The 16,401-nt window shown below is 41.3% G+C and overlaps 1 protein-coding gene across 1 annotated transcript in view; it reads left to right on the top strand.

The window, feature by feature from the left end:
• Positions 1 to 2,221: 2,221 nt before the first annotated feature.
• Positions 2,222 to 16,401, top strand: part of LOC103802059 (AT-rich interactive domain-containing protein 1B-like) — a gene marked incomplete at both ends in the record, with an annotated part of 65,447 nt that continues 51,267 nt past the window's right edge. Inside the window, one exon of the mRNA XM_009074498.1 lies at positions 2,222 to 2,465. Coding sequence (XP_009072746.1) covers positions 2,222 to 2,465 — 244 coding nt within the window. The remainder of the gene's footprint in view (positions 2,466 to 16,401) is intronic.

The following is a 16,401-nucleotide window of genomic DNA, read 5'->3' on the forward strand; positions in this document are numbered from 1 at the left end:
TTCAAGTACTTTGCAGCTTGATGAAACAAATGAAAGCTTTACTCAACACACCCTTTTAAAATCTATGTTCTTCTAAACGTAAACCTGTGTGTTTTCTATATCTTCTATCTACTGGATGCCTATCTGGTTTTTTGCACAGAATTTGTATTCCATTAGAATAGGCTCTATTCTGCTACATTCGGTTTTCAGGGGTTTATTATATACTTTTCAGCAGCATTTGTTTTATCAGCACTTCCTGCAGCATTTGTTACACATCACGACAGCAGCAATTTGATTCCATTTAGAAGAATACCATATTATGTATGGAAAAGCTGTAATTGCTTACCTGTTTGCCAGATACATTCTACTATGAAAAATGTCTAGCGTTGTTCTATACAGTACCAAGCAGTGTTATTTCTTGTTTACATTTTCTGCAGTTAATAGTTTGACGAAAGAAACAATGAAGATAGTTTATTGCCTGTTTCACAATTAAATTTCCATTTGTAGGGATTTGGAAGTCTACTCTTGAGTGAATGTAGTGTCCACATATAGACTGAAGTTTCAGGCTTAATTTTTGCTTTTCATATGCTTAATGAAATACGCATACAATTTCATGCTTGTCAGGAAAAGCAAAATTTAACTGCGGTGAGAGCTGTTCTCGAAGTATTTGTGGAAATCCATTGGAAATAAGGTCTGCAACATGTCCAGCCCAGAGCAAAGTTGGGTGGGTTGTATTTACTACCCTTATGCATGAGGAGGAATAACATGTAGCATTCTAGGTGGCTTCTAATGAATGTTATTGGTGCTTAAACTGTTAATCCTACTCTTCCCATGCCTTGGAACACTGACTGTATCTGTCTGTTAGGGGAGACTGGTTGTGAGCCTGCCTTGTGACGGAGGTGGTCAACATTGTGCAGGAATCTTACTCTAAGTACACCACATGCATTTCATCCATGTTCTGTAACTTCTAAAAAAGTATATTTTGTAGGCAGCACTAAGGCTTTTCTTCCTGAACTCTTTGCTGAGGCATGGTCCAGTTCTTTTTATGCTATTCAGATGATGGGTCCCATTGTCTATGGTGCAACCACTTGGTTGAGCTGAACAAGTGAAGTCAGTATCAGGCAAAGTAACACGCTCTGTCATCCCAGTTACTGGAAGCCTCAAAGACCATTTAATGACCTGTTTTACACCTGAGGTAGCTCTCTGCCTCTTGTTTGTGCATTAATTGCTAATAGAAATAGTAACATGCTCCTTAACATGTGCCTTGCCCATAGCCACAGAAGCACAGCCATCTTGGCACTTTCCAGTTTGTATGAGGTTTTTCTGGGATGCTTAGGAAATGACATTTTTCCTGACAGTTGTGGGGCATGTGCTTGCTTTGTCACAGCATTCTTGATTTTTCATATCTGATCTTTCACTTATTTAAGAAACCAAAGTGGTCCCACAGATCCAAAACCAGTATAACTCACATATTACAGCTTCAGGGAATATGTCCAGCAGTTCATAGTTAGAATTCAGATATGCTGTGACCTACAGAGGAAATTTCTCACTGAAAATGTAGCTGTTATGAACTGAAAAGCTGTAACTGTTTAGCAGTCTGTTTAGATCAAATTGAAGAGAAACTCTGAGCTGTGCACTGGTATTTGGTGGCAGTGGAGAAGCAGCCTTCCTTGCCCCGGTGCCCAGCAGGTCCTGTGCTGCTGCTGCAGGCAGGGCCTCTTCCCATGTCTGTTCTGCAAGGCAAAGGAGCTGCATAGAATGTTAGAAGGGCTGCAAATTTAACACCCTTCTTCTCTCATCGTGGTAACAGTTTAAAGAGCGAAGTGTATAAGCTGTGATTATAACGGTAGCAAACCCCAAAATGAAATACTGTGTGAAAGTGAAACTGATGTATCATTTTCATTAGTTTTGGTATGCTCAGGCAGAATTAGTGGGATTAATTTTGAAAGCTTAATCCAGATGGAAAAGGTTAAATTCATTGCTGAGTGAATTTGGTTCCAATTCATTTGTTGCCCTTGCTTGTTCTATTTCTCAAAAGAATTAGAGATTAAGCAGAGAATTGTGCATACTATCCTCATTTTCTGCCATCATTTAAGTACGTGAAACAACATTAAAGACAACTTCTCAGTTATCTGCTGCAATAAGTAAACAAATGGACCTCATTGCCATGCCAGCTCTTGAGTCCTGTGGCCTGAGTATTAGCTCATGCAACCACTTACGTTCTTTTTTCCTTTCTCCTCAGGATTTATCTGGATCCATTGATGACTTGCCGACTGGAACTGAAGCAACCCTGAGCTCAGCCGTTAGTGCATCAGGCTCTACAAGCAGCCAAGGGGAGCAGAGCAATCCTGCACAGTCTCCGTTCTCTCCTCATGCTTCTCCACATCTCTCTGGCATCCCTGGGGGCCCATCGCCTTCCCCTGTAGGTTCACCTGTTGGAAGCAACCAGTCAAGATCTGGTCCCATTTCTCCAGCGAGTATTCCAGGTAAGTTTGTTCCAACAAACAAAATTAAACCAGTAGATAGGTTTATTCAGTACATAAATAAATATTCCTGTATTCCAAGTTCTGAGAATCCTGCATTTTCAGGGCCCTTTTCTGCAAAAAAATGCATACCTAGAGCAGGAATAAACTCCATCTAAACTTCAGCTGCCAAGCCCTTGAATGCCCAAAATTCTGAACTTGACTTCACTTAGGTGTTTGATAGATGTCTTTGTCATTGACCAGTGCAATTACTTGATTGTAGTGTTTGTATTTGGTTTGTGTGCCATCTGTCATATATTTCTCTCTATTATTCTTTTTGTTTGACCTGTGTATTTTTATTGGATTTGGCTCTTGAACTTGTATGGTGGTTTCAGACCTGCAGGATGAGGCAGATTTTCCAACCCTGTATTGTGACAATGTAACTTTGGGACATGCATACAGAATATTGCATGAGATAGATAGTTCTTAATTTTTGCAAAGGTCAACAAGTTACTAGGAATTCAGTAGTACCAGTAGTAATTGCAACACCAGTGGCATGTTTGACACTCACTGTCTTGTGCAACACAGAGTATGACACACAGTCATTTGTGTACATTCAGATATTTGTGGAAATCTGTTAAGGTACCCAGGAGAAAAAAGCAGCATGCATTAATTCCAGTTCATACCTTGTCCCCACCCATCTGACAAGTTTCTTGCAGGGGGTCAGGCAGCAATGTGTATTTGGTATTTCAAAGGAGTGTATTCTCTTTCTGATACTCAAGTTTTTGATTATTTTGTGACATTTTGAATACATGGGGAATTCCTAAGAGTAGGAGAGTTCTGGCATTACCCCAGGGATAACATCAGTTGCTGACAAAACCACAAAATAATAAACATGGAGCTCAGTTAAAAGAGACAAAAGCAGTGGTGCCTTTTCATTAGATGACTTGAGTGTTGCTGTAAACCAAACGCAGATTAAAATTCAGTGAGTAGCATGTTTTTTGGTATTAGATACAAAGGTATCTGTGTAAAACGTTGATGCTTGTGTAAACTCAGTGCACACAGGAATTTTGCGTATTAAATGTGGCCTGAGCGTGTCGAGCCCTGATGTTGTGTGCACACCCTGCAGTTATTTCTTCTCTCCAGCCGCTCTGACTGGCAGCACGTGTTCAGGTGGGGCAGGAATAGTGGGGACAGTGTCAGGACCAGAGTATTTCCATTATGTGCAGTGGGGTAGCTTTGTATTTGCAGAGCAGTTCCCAGTATGTGGTGCAGAAGTCCATCCCTGTGTTGAGTGAAGCCAGATAGTCCACCTGGCTGGAAAGGTAACAATTTTCCCACAGTCAGATTTAGGCAAGTAAATGGATTGGCATTTTAGCAGCCTGATTGCTGAATAGGGAAAAAATGTTGTGACATTGAAAATAGCTTTATCGTAGCTGTGGTAGGTAGGGATGGGAATAAGACAGTGTGTAGGGGAAAGTAATAACTTTCATGAAAACACTTGATCCCTGTGGGGTAAAAATAGAAGAGGTGTGGGCTCAGAGGTCAGAGTCAGTCACTTCATCACTTCAACTGAGCCCCAAAAGCTCATTTTTGTAAATCTCCTAGTGAAAAGCTTTGCTTCTTCATACAAACTCTGCCACCATTTTGCATGGTGGTCTTCTGGTCTGCTACGGTAACACAAAAGCAGTTCTTTCTCAGGAGGGATTTTTATCAATGGCACTAAATCAAAATGTGCTGCTGCTGTTTCCCTGTCGTGGGCGAGTTCCTGGGCTCTGCAGCTCTCTTGCCAAAGGTGAACTCCCAGGCGTGAGCTAACGCAGCGCTCTCCAGAGGGGAGCTGGGCAGCTGCGGCAGCATCACTGCTGCTGCTCCTGCTGCTGCTGCTGCTGCTGCTGCTGTGTTTCTCAAGCTCAAAATGACACGAGCAAGGCTGCTATTTAAAACCCTGCGATTAGTGGGTCGCCGCCGGGTGCTGGGGCTTTCACGCCATATGAATTAGACTGTGCTTTCACCTAAGCGTGTTGCCACCATTGTGCTGCATTACGAGGACGTTGGTAGCTTTTATCATCAGCCGCATTCATGAGACCCTGTGAAAAATAACATGGAGCTTGTTTGCATTTCTGTGGCTGTTTGCAGCATTCAGGTTGTGGCTGTTTTTAAACATAGATTGTGTAGTGCAGCACCTTGCCTTTAATAATTTTGTTTGCTGCTATTTTCCTCTCCGTTCTCACCCTACCCTTGTTTGTTCTGACCTCATTCCTCTCCTATTACCTCCTGCGATGTCGTGCCACAGCTTCTCAATGTGACATAGATTGGCTCTTTCAATCATTCTCTCTCCAGCAAGTCATTGTAAAATGAGCAGCTGTTGTGTTGCTGATAGCTATAGCTAGGGAAAGCCAAAATGTTGCAGGGGGTTCTTGGTGAGAAGGCCGTTAAAATAAAGGTGTTGCTTTCCCAGGGTTTACTGGAAAAGAAGCATCCTTTTCCCAATGCCTCCTTCCTTGCAGCAAAATTGAAGACTAATTTAACATCAAAAGGGCAAACAAACAAACAGACCCCTATTAAACCTCCCAAATGGCTGATTCTCTTCCACTGCCTGTTTAAGATGTCTCCGCACCCCAGCGCAGGCCTGCCACCCCACATTGCTTTCTGCCACACGCCACGAATTTCACAGGAATGGCCTGGCACAGGCAGCACTGACATTGGCACGTCCCTAGCTCAGTGGGCATTTCCTTCCTGTGCTCTCTGAAATACTGGATGGATATTTTGTGTGGTAAGTGGCACACACATATACAGCCTTTGTTTCCATTTGCATTACTGGAATAGACAAGGGAGGTTAAGTCCTAAGAGCAGAAAAAGCAACTTCGATGGTTTTTGTTCAGAAAGGTGGTTTTCTCTCGAAGTAGTAACACTTCTTGTCGAGGCACATGTTCATTACAGGGCTGAAATCCTACTGTTCTATGATTTGTACTGATTCAAAATGACATTATGATTTCCTGTTAAGTAGATCATTATTCTGCTTTGCCAGAAATCCTGATCTCTTTATTTTGTAGCCGTCTTCATAATTAGGGTACGTGTTCTTCCAAAGAATGAGATGTGATGCCCTGCACCGCTTTGGGTCTTGAACTGTGCCTGATTCAACCCTAAACCATTAGTGAAAGCTGACACAGCACATCATCAAAATGCACTGCTGTTGCCAGAAGATTTAGTGGCTGTTAATTTCACTTTTCTCCTTTTTTTTTTTCCCTTTCCCTCCTGCTCCAACCATTCCAGTTTACTAACAAAGCAAAAATGTAAATAAGTTGAGCTCCCCTTTCTCCCCCCCATCCCCAATTTTGATCTCACTGGCCAAAGGCTTTTGTCAGCTCTTTCTCCCTTGCGGTGTAAGCAGCAAAAATTTTTAATATTAAGAGTTCTGCAGAAGATTGCTGATAGGCCAGGAATCCCTTAACCTGTGAGGGACAAGCAGATTTTGTATAAGTGAATAGATTATATTCTTTTTAAACACCTACAGCAATTTTTGTCTGTGTAGGAGAGAGAGGTATGCTATAATAATACTTAATAGCAAATGCTGCCTTTAGAAATATGTAAACATACTTTTTTCACATAGATTGGTATTTTGACTTCTGCTCACACAGCTCAGTATTTTGACTTGTGCTTTTAATATGTTGCATGTACTTTCTGAAGAAACTTGCTTATTAAGCATCAAGTGGTTAAGCATCAGCTACATTGTTGTCACAGTTGATGTCTTTAACTGAGGAGCTTGGATATAGATGAAGTTATAATTTTCAGAAAGAAAGCCATTTGTGGATACTCTGGCTTAGGAATGTTATTGCAGTCATCTTAATTTATGCTAACCAGAGGTCAATACCCTCCTCTGATTAAAAATACCCTGAATATTTGATTCTGATAATTATATGAGCCAATAGATGTGTCCATTTCAGTGTTCGGCTCTACTCTCTGCAAACCTGGAGGTCTTCTGCACCTATATTGATCAGATAACTAGCTTGAATTCCAGGACTTGTCAGAATTACAGCATTGCCGCCAGCACTCAAGGTGAAAAAAAGGAGCAAGAGGGGAATGGGATACCCAGATAGAACAGTAACAGGAAATCCTGCCTTGGTGTGCGTGTTAGTCGGTGTGTGGATAGACTAGAGTGACTAAAATGCTGAAAGAAGTAAAACATGAGCAGTAGTCTATCGTAGTCCAAAGAGACATTGTCTTGAAAAATCTCAATAGGAGTGATGCTTTCTTTCATGCCTTATAAAAGGTGAAGCCTAAGAATTGAACTGTTTCCAGAAGATGTTACAGTAAAGCAAGCCAATAAGACAGATCTTGTTTTAAACAGGAATTTGGAAAAATCTTTTCCTTGGGATAGAGCTATTCCACACACTCTGTGAACCACCACTTCTCATGTGTTATATGGCATGGGCTCTTTAAATACTATTTGAAGCAGAGAAGGCTACCATGTAAAAGTGACAGGTACTGTTTTATCCCTTTGTCGGTGAGATAGTGAGATTGAGCACACCCTCTGCAAGTTTGCCAATGACACCAAGCTGTGTGTGGGGGTCGACATCCTAGAGGGAAGGGATGCCATCCAGAGGCACCTTGACATGCTTGAGAAGGGGGCCTGTGTAAACCCCATGAAGTTCAACAAGGCAAAGTGCAAAGTCCTGCACCTGTGTCAAGACAATCCCAAACACTGAGCAGAGAATGGATCAAGACTAGCCCTGGGGAGCAGGACTTGGGGGGTATTGGTGTATGAGAAGCTCAACAAGACCCAGCAGTGTGTTACTTGCAGCCCAGAAAGCTAACTGTATCCTGAGCTGTATCAAAAGATGCTGCCATCAGGTCGAGGGAGGTGATTCTTCCCCTCTGCTCTGGTGAGACTCTACCTGGAGTACTGCATCCAGCTCTGGGGTCCCCAAGACCAGAAGAACCAATGTTGGAGCGGGTCCAGAGGAGAGCGACAGATGGTCAGAGGGCTGGAGCACCTCTCCTATGAAGACAGGCTGAGAGAGCTTGGGTTCTTCAGCCTGGAGAAGAGAAAGCTCTGGGTAGTCTTCCAGTATATAAAGGGAGCTTACAGGAAGGCTGGAGAGGAACTGTTTTAAAAGACATGTAGTGATAGGACAAGGGAGGATAACTTTAAACTAAGGGCAGGTTTAGATTAGATACTGGGAAGAAACTCTTCACTGTGAGGGTGGTGAGGCACTGGAACAGGTTGCACAGAGTTGTGAATGCTCCATCCCTGGAAGTGTTCCAGGCCAGGTTGGATGGGGCTTTGAACAACCTGGTCTAGTGGAAGGTGTCCCTGCCCATGACAGGGGGGGTTGGAACTAGATGAACTTTAAAGTCCTTTCCAACCCAAACAATTCTGTGATTCTATGAATTTGTAATAATATGTTTTTTCTTGAAGTTTTAGATACCCTCAAGTAATTGCAGAACAAGAGAGGGGATTATATACTTGTAAAATGGATATGATCCCCCTGTCTAAAAAGATTATTTTAACACATCTATCAATGTTTCCCCCTTGGCTTCTCCGGAGGCAAAAATCTTGCAACAGCTTGATGCAAGGAAGATGCATGCTGTTCATTGGCATCCAGACCAGAAAAAAACAAAACACAAAATGCCATTGACGTACCTATGTTCTTAATCACTGCTAGTGCACAAAACATCTATTCAGCAATTTTGCAAATCTAGAATGCTTACAAATGAAATACGAGAATGTTTCACATAGTAGGAGTTTAAAACCCTTTATTTTGAATGGTTTGAATAACATTTAGAGTTCTTCTGTCTTTTCAACAGATGAAAAATCAAGCAAATTGTAAGGCACTTTAGCTCAAGGCGTTGCTTCTAGCCTAAGGTGTGATACTTCTATCATAGGGAGTGATACCTATTAGAATTCAGCCCAGGTCACAACTGATGAATAATCTGTTATATCAAGGCTTCATTAATTAACTAAATAGTCTTAGCCTAGTTTGTGAGGAGAGCCCATGCTATAAAAGGCACTGTCAAAACTGCTATTGTATTTGCAATCTGGCCAGAGAGATCAGGGAGGTGTCCTTCTCTGCAGAGGTGGTCTTCCCAGAACAGGTGTAGGAGATGAAATGAGACAAGAGACATGCCGCTCAAGTTTCTCCAGTTAGATTTTCCTGACAACAGAGGGTTTCATATTCTGGCACTATCAACCTGCTGCTTTTCATTGGCTTTAAGCTAAGCATCAGATAGAAAAACAGTAAATTGCCAAAACCAGCCTGCCCTGGGTGGTTATTTTTTGAGGGTAGTTTATGGGGTTTAGTTTTAAGTGATCTTGGTTGCTTAATATCTAGTGTATCAGTGTTTATATTTCACAGTCGCACATTTCAGTTTCAGTATTCAATTGCTGTGTAAGCCAGTGACAAACATTTCTGCCCCATGGACTCAACATCCTGAAGGGCCTGGGGAGTACAGCACTGAATGTCGTCCAGGTCCCTACAAAGGCTTCACGTAAACCTCCCACACATGGCCAGATCAGTGGTGCTCACATCCCCATAGCTGTGCTCTGCCACATACCTGGTTTGTCCCCTTGTTGATTCCTGCCAGGCCTATTTTCACCACCCTGGCAGTGGTCACACGATCAGCATGGCAGGGCATCTGCTGCTGTGGACGCTGTGGCAGAGCGTATGGCAGGTCACTTCTGTAGCTCTGTGACTCATTGGTAGCACCGTGCTGGTACAAATCCATCTAGAATATGAGGGCTATTGAAATCCAGTTAAAATATTTGCATAATTATGCATGTGCTCTGCTTCATGTAGCAAAATTCAAATATACTTAACCACAGCCTCCAAGATCTGACAGGTATGTTTGTTGTTAGTTTTAGGTGTATGCTGTAAGGCCATCCTTGGACAACTACTGTTTACATTCAATCATTAACCTGTGCGTTTCTTTCAGACTTTTTTTTGCTCAATTTGCTTAGGTTTTTGTCAAGAAATGTAATGCAGTGAGTATATTTTAAACATTTAGGGGTTTTTATTCCGCCATTATCTGGCTACACATAGATTGTCTCTCTTTGTGTTGGCGAATAGGGCATTAACTGCGTATTATCATAAATTAAAAGGTTGTCTTTCACTCCCTTGGCCCTTGCAATACTAAGCAGTGATTGTTGAGTGAATGGGAAAAGTCTCTCACGTCTCCATCAGTGTGTTTTTGTTGTTATTGACAGATGGTTGTTATACCTAGATAAAATAGAGCATAAGTGGTTTGGTTTCTGTGATGGGGTAGGCCGTTGCAGTTTTCAGTTTTTCGGTGGACTATGTATCACTGCCATTAGAAATATTTAAAGCGGCCTTCATGCTTCACAGTTCAAGTGTCAGACTTGACTAGACAGATACGTGGTGTGTCCCTTCTTAGAAGAAGGAACCTGAACAATTGCAAATATGGTTTGAATTAATTCTGTGCCAGCTAGAAAATAGCCATTTAGCCTCAAAAGAACATTTTCACTACCTCCAGATAATAATTTTTTAAAAAATTAATGAAAAGCAAGCTATTCTTTCTCCTGCTCAGAGACAATATTCATGCAGGTTGAACTGTGGCTTGAAAGATTTGAGAGGCCCTTTGATAGCATTGCTCTGTAGGTAGATATGGAAGTCAAATTGCAAGGTGGGTTTTTAGAAAGCAAACACAAAAGAACAATCACTCCGTCGGCAAGCTTTTCTGTTTGTTCCCCATCTCCAGATAACAGTGGACTCAAATTATTGTGATGTGTTGATTGATTACAGCCGTTAAGTTTCTTAGTAATCAGTTTCATCACTTATTCTCAATTCACGCTTGCACCTTTGATTTCTCTTCCACAACAGGGTGATGTGGGTTGTCGTTGACTAATGAAGAACAGAATTGGTTTCGGCGTGAGACAAACGGAATGCCGAAAAAATCTTTAATAATCCACATCTGCATGTTTATAAATGATATAACCAGGGGTTGCTAATGTTGATACTCCCCCTTCCAAACAGAAGCTGACATAGAAGTTGGTGTTTGCAAACTGCATGAGCAGCACGTGGCCACGCGTGGTGCGTGTGACCTTGCGGAGGGAGCTCGCCAGATGAAAGTTCTCGGTTGATTAAAAATACATGAAGAATTGCTTCACTTCTGCACTGGTCTTTGGAGCTTATCATTGTCAGGCAAGATGAAATATGGCATGATAGATCTTGTCTTCTAGGGAGATCAGACCCACCAAATGGTTTTTGGAAGCGCGTTTGCCTCAAGGTGCTTTTATCCTTTATGCATTCAACTTGCCCTTTTCTCCCCTGTCCCTGAGAACCGTTGAGATCAGGACTGTGGAATATGCAATGTAACACAGTAAGAAAAACTAGATTAGCTGAGAGTTTGTTCCTTTTGAGGGCAGTATTAGTGAGAGCACATACATTTTGCTACTAAAATGCTCATTAATCACAGGCAATGATCTATCTAGTATGAGGAGCAGCAGGCAGGACTAGCTAAATAGTTCATTGCCACATGTCAGCGCTGCTCGGATTTCCACCTGCTTGCTAAACTTGAGAGAGCTGGGAGGAGCAGGGAGGAGTCAAACTCCATCAGTTGATGGTCTTTCGAGTTAATGCTGCCTGATGATGAATATTTATTCTGAGCAATTCTTACATGTAGCTGAATCAAAGGAAAAAAATACAGATAAGAAACAGTAGTTTCAGTTCAGATTCACCCTTTCTTTTGTATCTTGCATGTTTTCACACTACAAATATCATAAATGAAAGTTGATAGATGGTTTGCTTAGAATTTGGCAATGTTAAAGTTAGGAGTTAAGGTTTTTATTAAGTGGCAAATACTAGAAGTGTATGTCTGCTACATCTGTTGTGCTTCTCAGGCTCTCAAAACCAGTTGGCACAATGAGGAACAGCTTAGGGAAAAAAAAAATCTTGTAATTATAAATGCAATCTAGAGAATGAGCATGGATAAGGAAATATTCTTCCTTTTGGCACTTGGATTAAATCCCTAAATGGAATTCTAAAGTTTTAAGTTTCAGGTATGTGGCAGGGTAGGTTTCATTTCTGGAAAGAAGAAGTGAGTCAAATATAAGAAAGAAATACTACTACCCTCTCCTTTGTTGGAACTTTTAGATATTTAGCATGTGTATCAATTACAATTTTATATTCTGGCTAATTGACATTTTATAAAGACATTGAGAATGTTTTTTCTCTAACCAAAGCATGTGCTTTTAGCATTAACAAACATATAATGATGTGTCCCAAGGAATTGAAGATTACTAAATCCATGCAACCCTTTGCAATCTTCTACATCAGTCTAAACACAAGCAAAACTGCCATTTTTTGAAAGGCTAAAAGGACAGAGTAAAAAAAACATGTACAGTTACAGGTTTTGGATAATTCACTAAAGAACATAGACACTTTTTTCCCAATGGTTTGCACAAATTTAAGAAAATATAATTTGCAAAATATAAAAGCAATTCAGAGGCCCTGCAGAGGTGAGAGAAAGTGCTGGCAAACTGTGGCCACAGCCTCTCCCAACCCCTCTCATCCCAATTCACACCATCACTTTGGAGGGACACGGTGACACAGAGTGCAAAACATGTGGAGGGGCGGTTAAACGAGACTTAAGGGGGGAAAAAAGGGAAATTAAGTCAGTGGCTGAGCTTTGAAGAGGTCTGTCTAGTGCAGAGCAGCAAGCGAGTCGGGAAGAAAGGAGCAAGCACCTCATCTAATCTTTCTCCTGGGGACCCAGGTGGACAAATTGGCAACCCTGTTCACAGCCTTCCCCCCCCATCCTTTGTAGCGTAAGAACTGCTAATCGGATCCATGCTGCTGCAACTGTGGTTAGTTATTAACAGAATAAAAGCAGATTTCTTCAAAAGAACCGGTTGGGGAAAACGGCTCTACAAAATTGCAAGGTTGTTAGAATCTTAAATGCACAGCAGTCGGTTTTTCCCTATTCTGAATTAGGCGATGAATACGGCCTTTCATCTGTCACTGTGCCCATTTCTTCAGAAGACAGCCAAACATTAGGCTTCTCAAAAAAAAAAAATTGCTTGAAAGAGGAAAAATATTGGGGAGCAGGAAGAATAGGAAAACGAGAAGGAAGAATCAGGTTTTGTTTTTATTAATTTGGCCTGGTGGGAGAAATACGAGCTTGCCTGCTCTATTCAGGTTCTATGTGCCAGCCGCTGTGAGCCACCATTTCTGAATGCAGGGATTAGAAAAGATTTAACTGGTTGCTATCCTGGGCTGTACCATTCTGGATTGGTCTCCAGCAGAAATACTCTGGGCTGGAAACTCTCCTGAGCTTAATGGAAATAATGCATTAAATGGACATGGAGCTAGGCAGAGGTGAAAGCAGAAAGAATTTGATCCCCCCCAAATGAAACTTCTCATAACTGTAAAGTGAAATTACAGGTCTGGGGTGGGTGAGGATAGAGAAGCAGTGATCCCTAGATTTAGACTGACTTGTGCCTTCGCTTATACCAATAAATAAAGGATGCTTCCTTAATTTTGAGGAGCTCTGGTGCCTTCCTGGTTTGCAGCAGGATTTTGAAATTTGTTGGAGAGGAGTAGTCCTCAGGCAGACAGGTGCTTGCTGTGACCTACTGGAAAGCCGCTTGTTATTTGGGTGAGTCGCAGTGCTTTGAAGATTCTCATTGACAGCTTGCTTCGGGCTTGTTTCCAAAATCTCGGGTGTAAGCGCTTCGCTTCAGTCCAAACACAGAAGTGACTTCTGGATGGGGCATGGATGAAACAGACCCTCTTGCAGTGACTGCTGCTGCTCTCCCTTCCCCTCCACAGCAAAATGATCTTTGGCCTTGGAGGGCAATATATTTACTTTCCTGCTTCTAGCCACCGAGCCCATTGTCAGTTCAGGTAGTACTAACAATTATTTCACTTCATCCTTCTGAGTATTTGTTACAGTCTTCATACCTTACTCAGAGGTTACGCAACCTGGGAATAAAAATCAGATGTCTAATTTGACAGACCCCAGTTTCAGCTGCTTAATTCTTTTTTGAAAGTCCATAATATAATGAATTATTCTGTAGCGAGGGTGACATTTGGATGGTGTTCCATAAGTAATACCTTGGGACTACGCGCTGAATAATGAGGATGAAACAAAATATTGAATAGCTACCTCATCCCATCAGTGTCAACTTTGCTTTGAATTAAATGTTATATCATGTCAAACAAGTAGCTTCTGCGAATGAAATTAAGATGTTTATGCTATTGCATTTTTGCAGAGAAAAGTCAGAGCTAGGGTTCTCCAGGCCATCTTAGCTCAGTGTTGCATTTTTTAATGGAGATTTGAGAGCAATTTAGCACTTAAGCTGAAGTGACATCTCTGGAACTTGATCCCAACCCTGTCCTTGATATGGTAAATGTAGCACAAATGGGAAAAAGAAGATGGGATTGTAACTTTCAAGAGCTGGTAGTCTGAGAATTGTAGGCTTTCATGAGAAGGTAAGTGGGTTTTTACCTTTTGTTGATTTTACATGGATTGTGAGTGATACTCCTGTATGTTAGGGAATCTTGTATCTTTGGAGCGTGATGCAATTGTTTTAAGAGGTCATGTGGAAAATCAGGGCTAGGCCCAACAACAATCTTGATAACTTCTTGTAACATGGAGCATCCCTAAGTCTGGCATAAGTGGATAAACTTCTTGTTTACAGAAGCTTTGCATTGCTGCAGTAGAACAAATCAGCTGCTTGCAGTCTTGCCTTCAGCAAACCACTCAGCCACTGAAAGCATCCCAAGGCAAGAGGGTTCTGGGCTTGCTCCTGAGTTCCTGGGTCAGGGAGGTGGACATTGTCTCCATGGGCAGGCTGCAGTGGATTGCCAGTATTGCTGGTGCTAGAAAGGTGTTATTAGCTGCAGTGTGGCACTGAGCAGAGCCAGAGGGCTTGGTCTGAGCATGCTTGACTCTGCATATCCCAACACAGCCACAGCTGCTGTTTCTGGAAGGGTCCTCATGTCTCAGGCCTTTTAAAACATCTGCACTCAGATTACTGCATAGATATGAGGAAGGTTTTAATATTTTGCGCATTTTAATTTAAGAGGATATGCAGACAATTCTTGCTTTTCACTTGGATGAATAAGTCATTTAAAAGATGCTGTTGATACACAGGAAGCTTGGTTACAATGCATAAATTAATGAAGAAAATAGTCTTTATTCTTAAGGGGTCAAAGGCATTATAAGATGAAAGAGAGAACACAAACCACATGACCAGTTTTCTTTTATGCTACCCATAGAAAAACTTTTTTCCTTTGTGGTGATTTGCACCTCACTTCCAATTTCCTGAAAAGCTCATTTGAAACATTCCCATATAGAAATCTACTTACATTCTTCCATTTCTGATGTAGGGATCTGAGACCCAGAATGTCCCTTCCGATCTGTGAACCTTAACTGTCAAATCGCATGTGTGATGATTATCCCATTATTTTATCAGATTTCATTTTAATCACTAGATTTTCAGGACCTCATTCTTTCTAGAAGGAAGTTTTTTTGAATTCCAGTAATGGTTTGATGATCATCCTAAACATCATGCTCTTTTTCCTCTCTGATATTTAGCTGCAAATGTATTTTTGAAAGAAATCACAAAATCACAGCTTTAATATTGTGTCATACTAAATAATACTGCTTGCTCTTTCAACCTCCTGTCATCTCATGCTGATAGCTGGTTCCCATTCCAGTTTGCATTAGGCTTTCTGGTTTTGTGTGTGTGAAGGCTCTCCAGTGACACATCAGCAGTGACATTGTGTTGTCTTACCTCTACTGGAAAAAATCCTCAGAATTCATCCTACTAATAAATTTGTTTCATTCGGTGTTACATCAAATGATTAGTTACAACCATTCATAGATTATAACCATTTTAGGTCGACAAATATAGTAGGATTTTTTCTTCCTTTGCTTCTCCCTTTTCTGCCTGATAACCTACGGGTCGACAAATATAGTAGGATTTTTCCTTCCTTTTCTTCTCCCTTTTCTGCCTGATAACCTACAGCTCTTCTGTTACAAAAGGCCTGTTTCTGATCTGTGAGTACGTGTTTGCATTTTTGATACCCAAGCCAAAAAGTGGTCCTAAGGGTTTCTTAAACAGTATTTTGACCATCTTTTGTATTAACTAAGATTTCCTACTTTGATAGCCAATGTCGTTAATCCAATCCTAGCTCTTAATTACTAGATTAGGTTGGGAATTGTCCCAAAGACAACCCACAAGATCTTCTGCCTTTCCTTCAGCCCAGTGTTTCCCTTTCAAGACAGGCTGTGATCAGTCCCCCACCCTCCTGTTCCTCATGTATCCTAAAATTTCTGTGCTGATATCCCTCCTTTTCCCCTTAACTAGTAATTTCCCAGAGGGAACCTGTTACCACTGAAGTGTTTTCTTGATTCAGTTGTTCAGGCATAATTCTGTGAGGTATTGTCCAGCTGGTACAGGGTATCACAGCTGAGCATCCTCCAGTGTCATTACAGTGATGGGAGCAGAGAGCCCTCAGCATATTTCAAGGCATTACTGATATGGACTGGCCATAATTCATCGTAAGGACCTGTCCTCAGCAGGGTATCAAAAGTCTGCTCTTGCTTTCTCTGTTAGCTCTAAGGAATTTACTTTTTACAGTTTAACAGCATGGCTGTAGTCACATAATGCAATCGCTGTTTAGAAATTTTCTCAGTCCATCTTTACCAGAGGTGCTGTGCAGTCTCTCCTGACTCCATTTGAAGCACAGATTTTCAAAGTGCAAAATTTTAGAAAGCATTTCTAACATAATTTTTAAAATAGAAAAACCAGCTTACAACTATGCTATTAAGCATTTTTAAATTCTCTTACCTAATTAGTCTATTCTGCTGACTTCCATTTTTGGTAGACTGCTGGTTTTGGTAGTTTTAACAACTAATTTTACTAGATAACTACTTAAGTTTGAATAGCATTTTGCCTGTCTGTTAAATATAGGGGAAAGAACTAGCATGG

The sequence above is a fragment of the Acanthisitta chloris genome, unplaced genomic scaffold (assembly GCF_000695815.1).
Source record: "Acanthisitta chloris isolate BGI_N310 unplaced genomic scaffold, ASM69581v1 scaffold19345, whole genome shotgun sequence".
In the NCBI taxonomy this organism is placed as follows: domain Eukaryota; kingdom Metazoa; phylum Chordata; class Aves; order Passeriformes; family Acanthisittidae; genus Acanthisitta; species Acanthisitta chloris.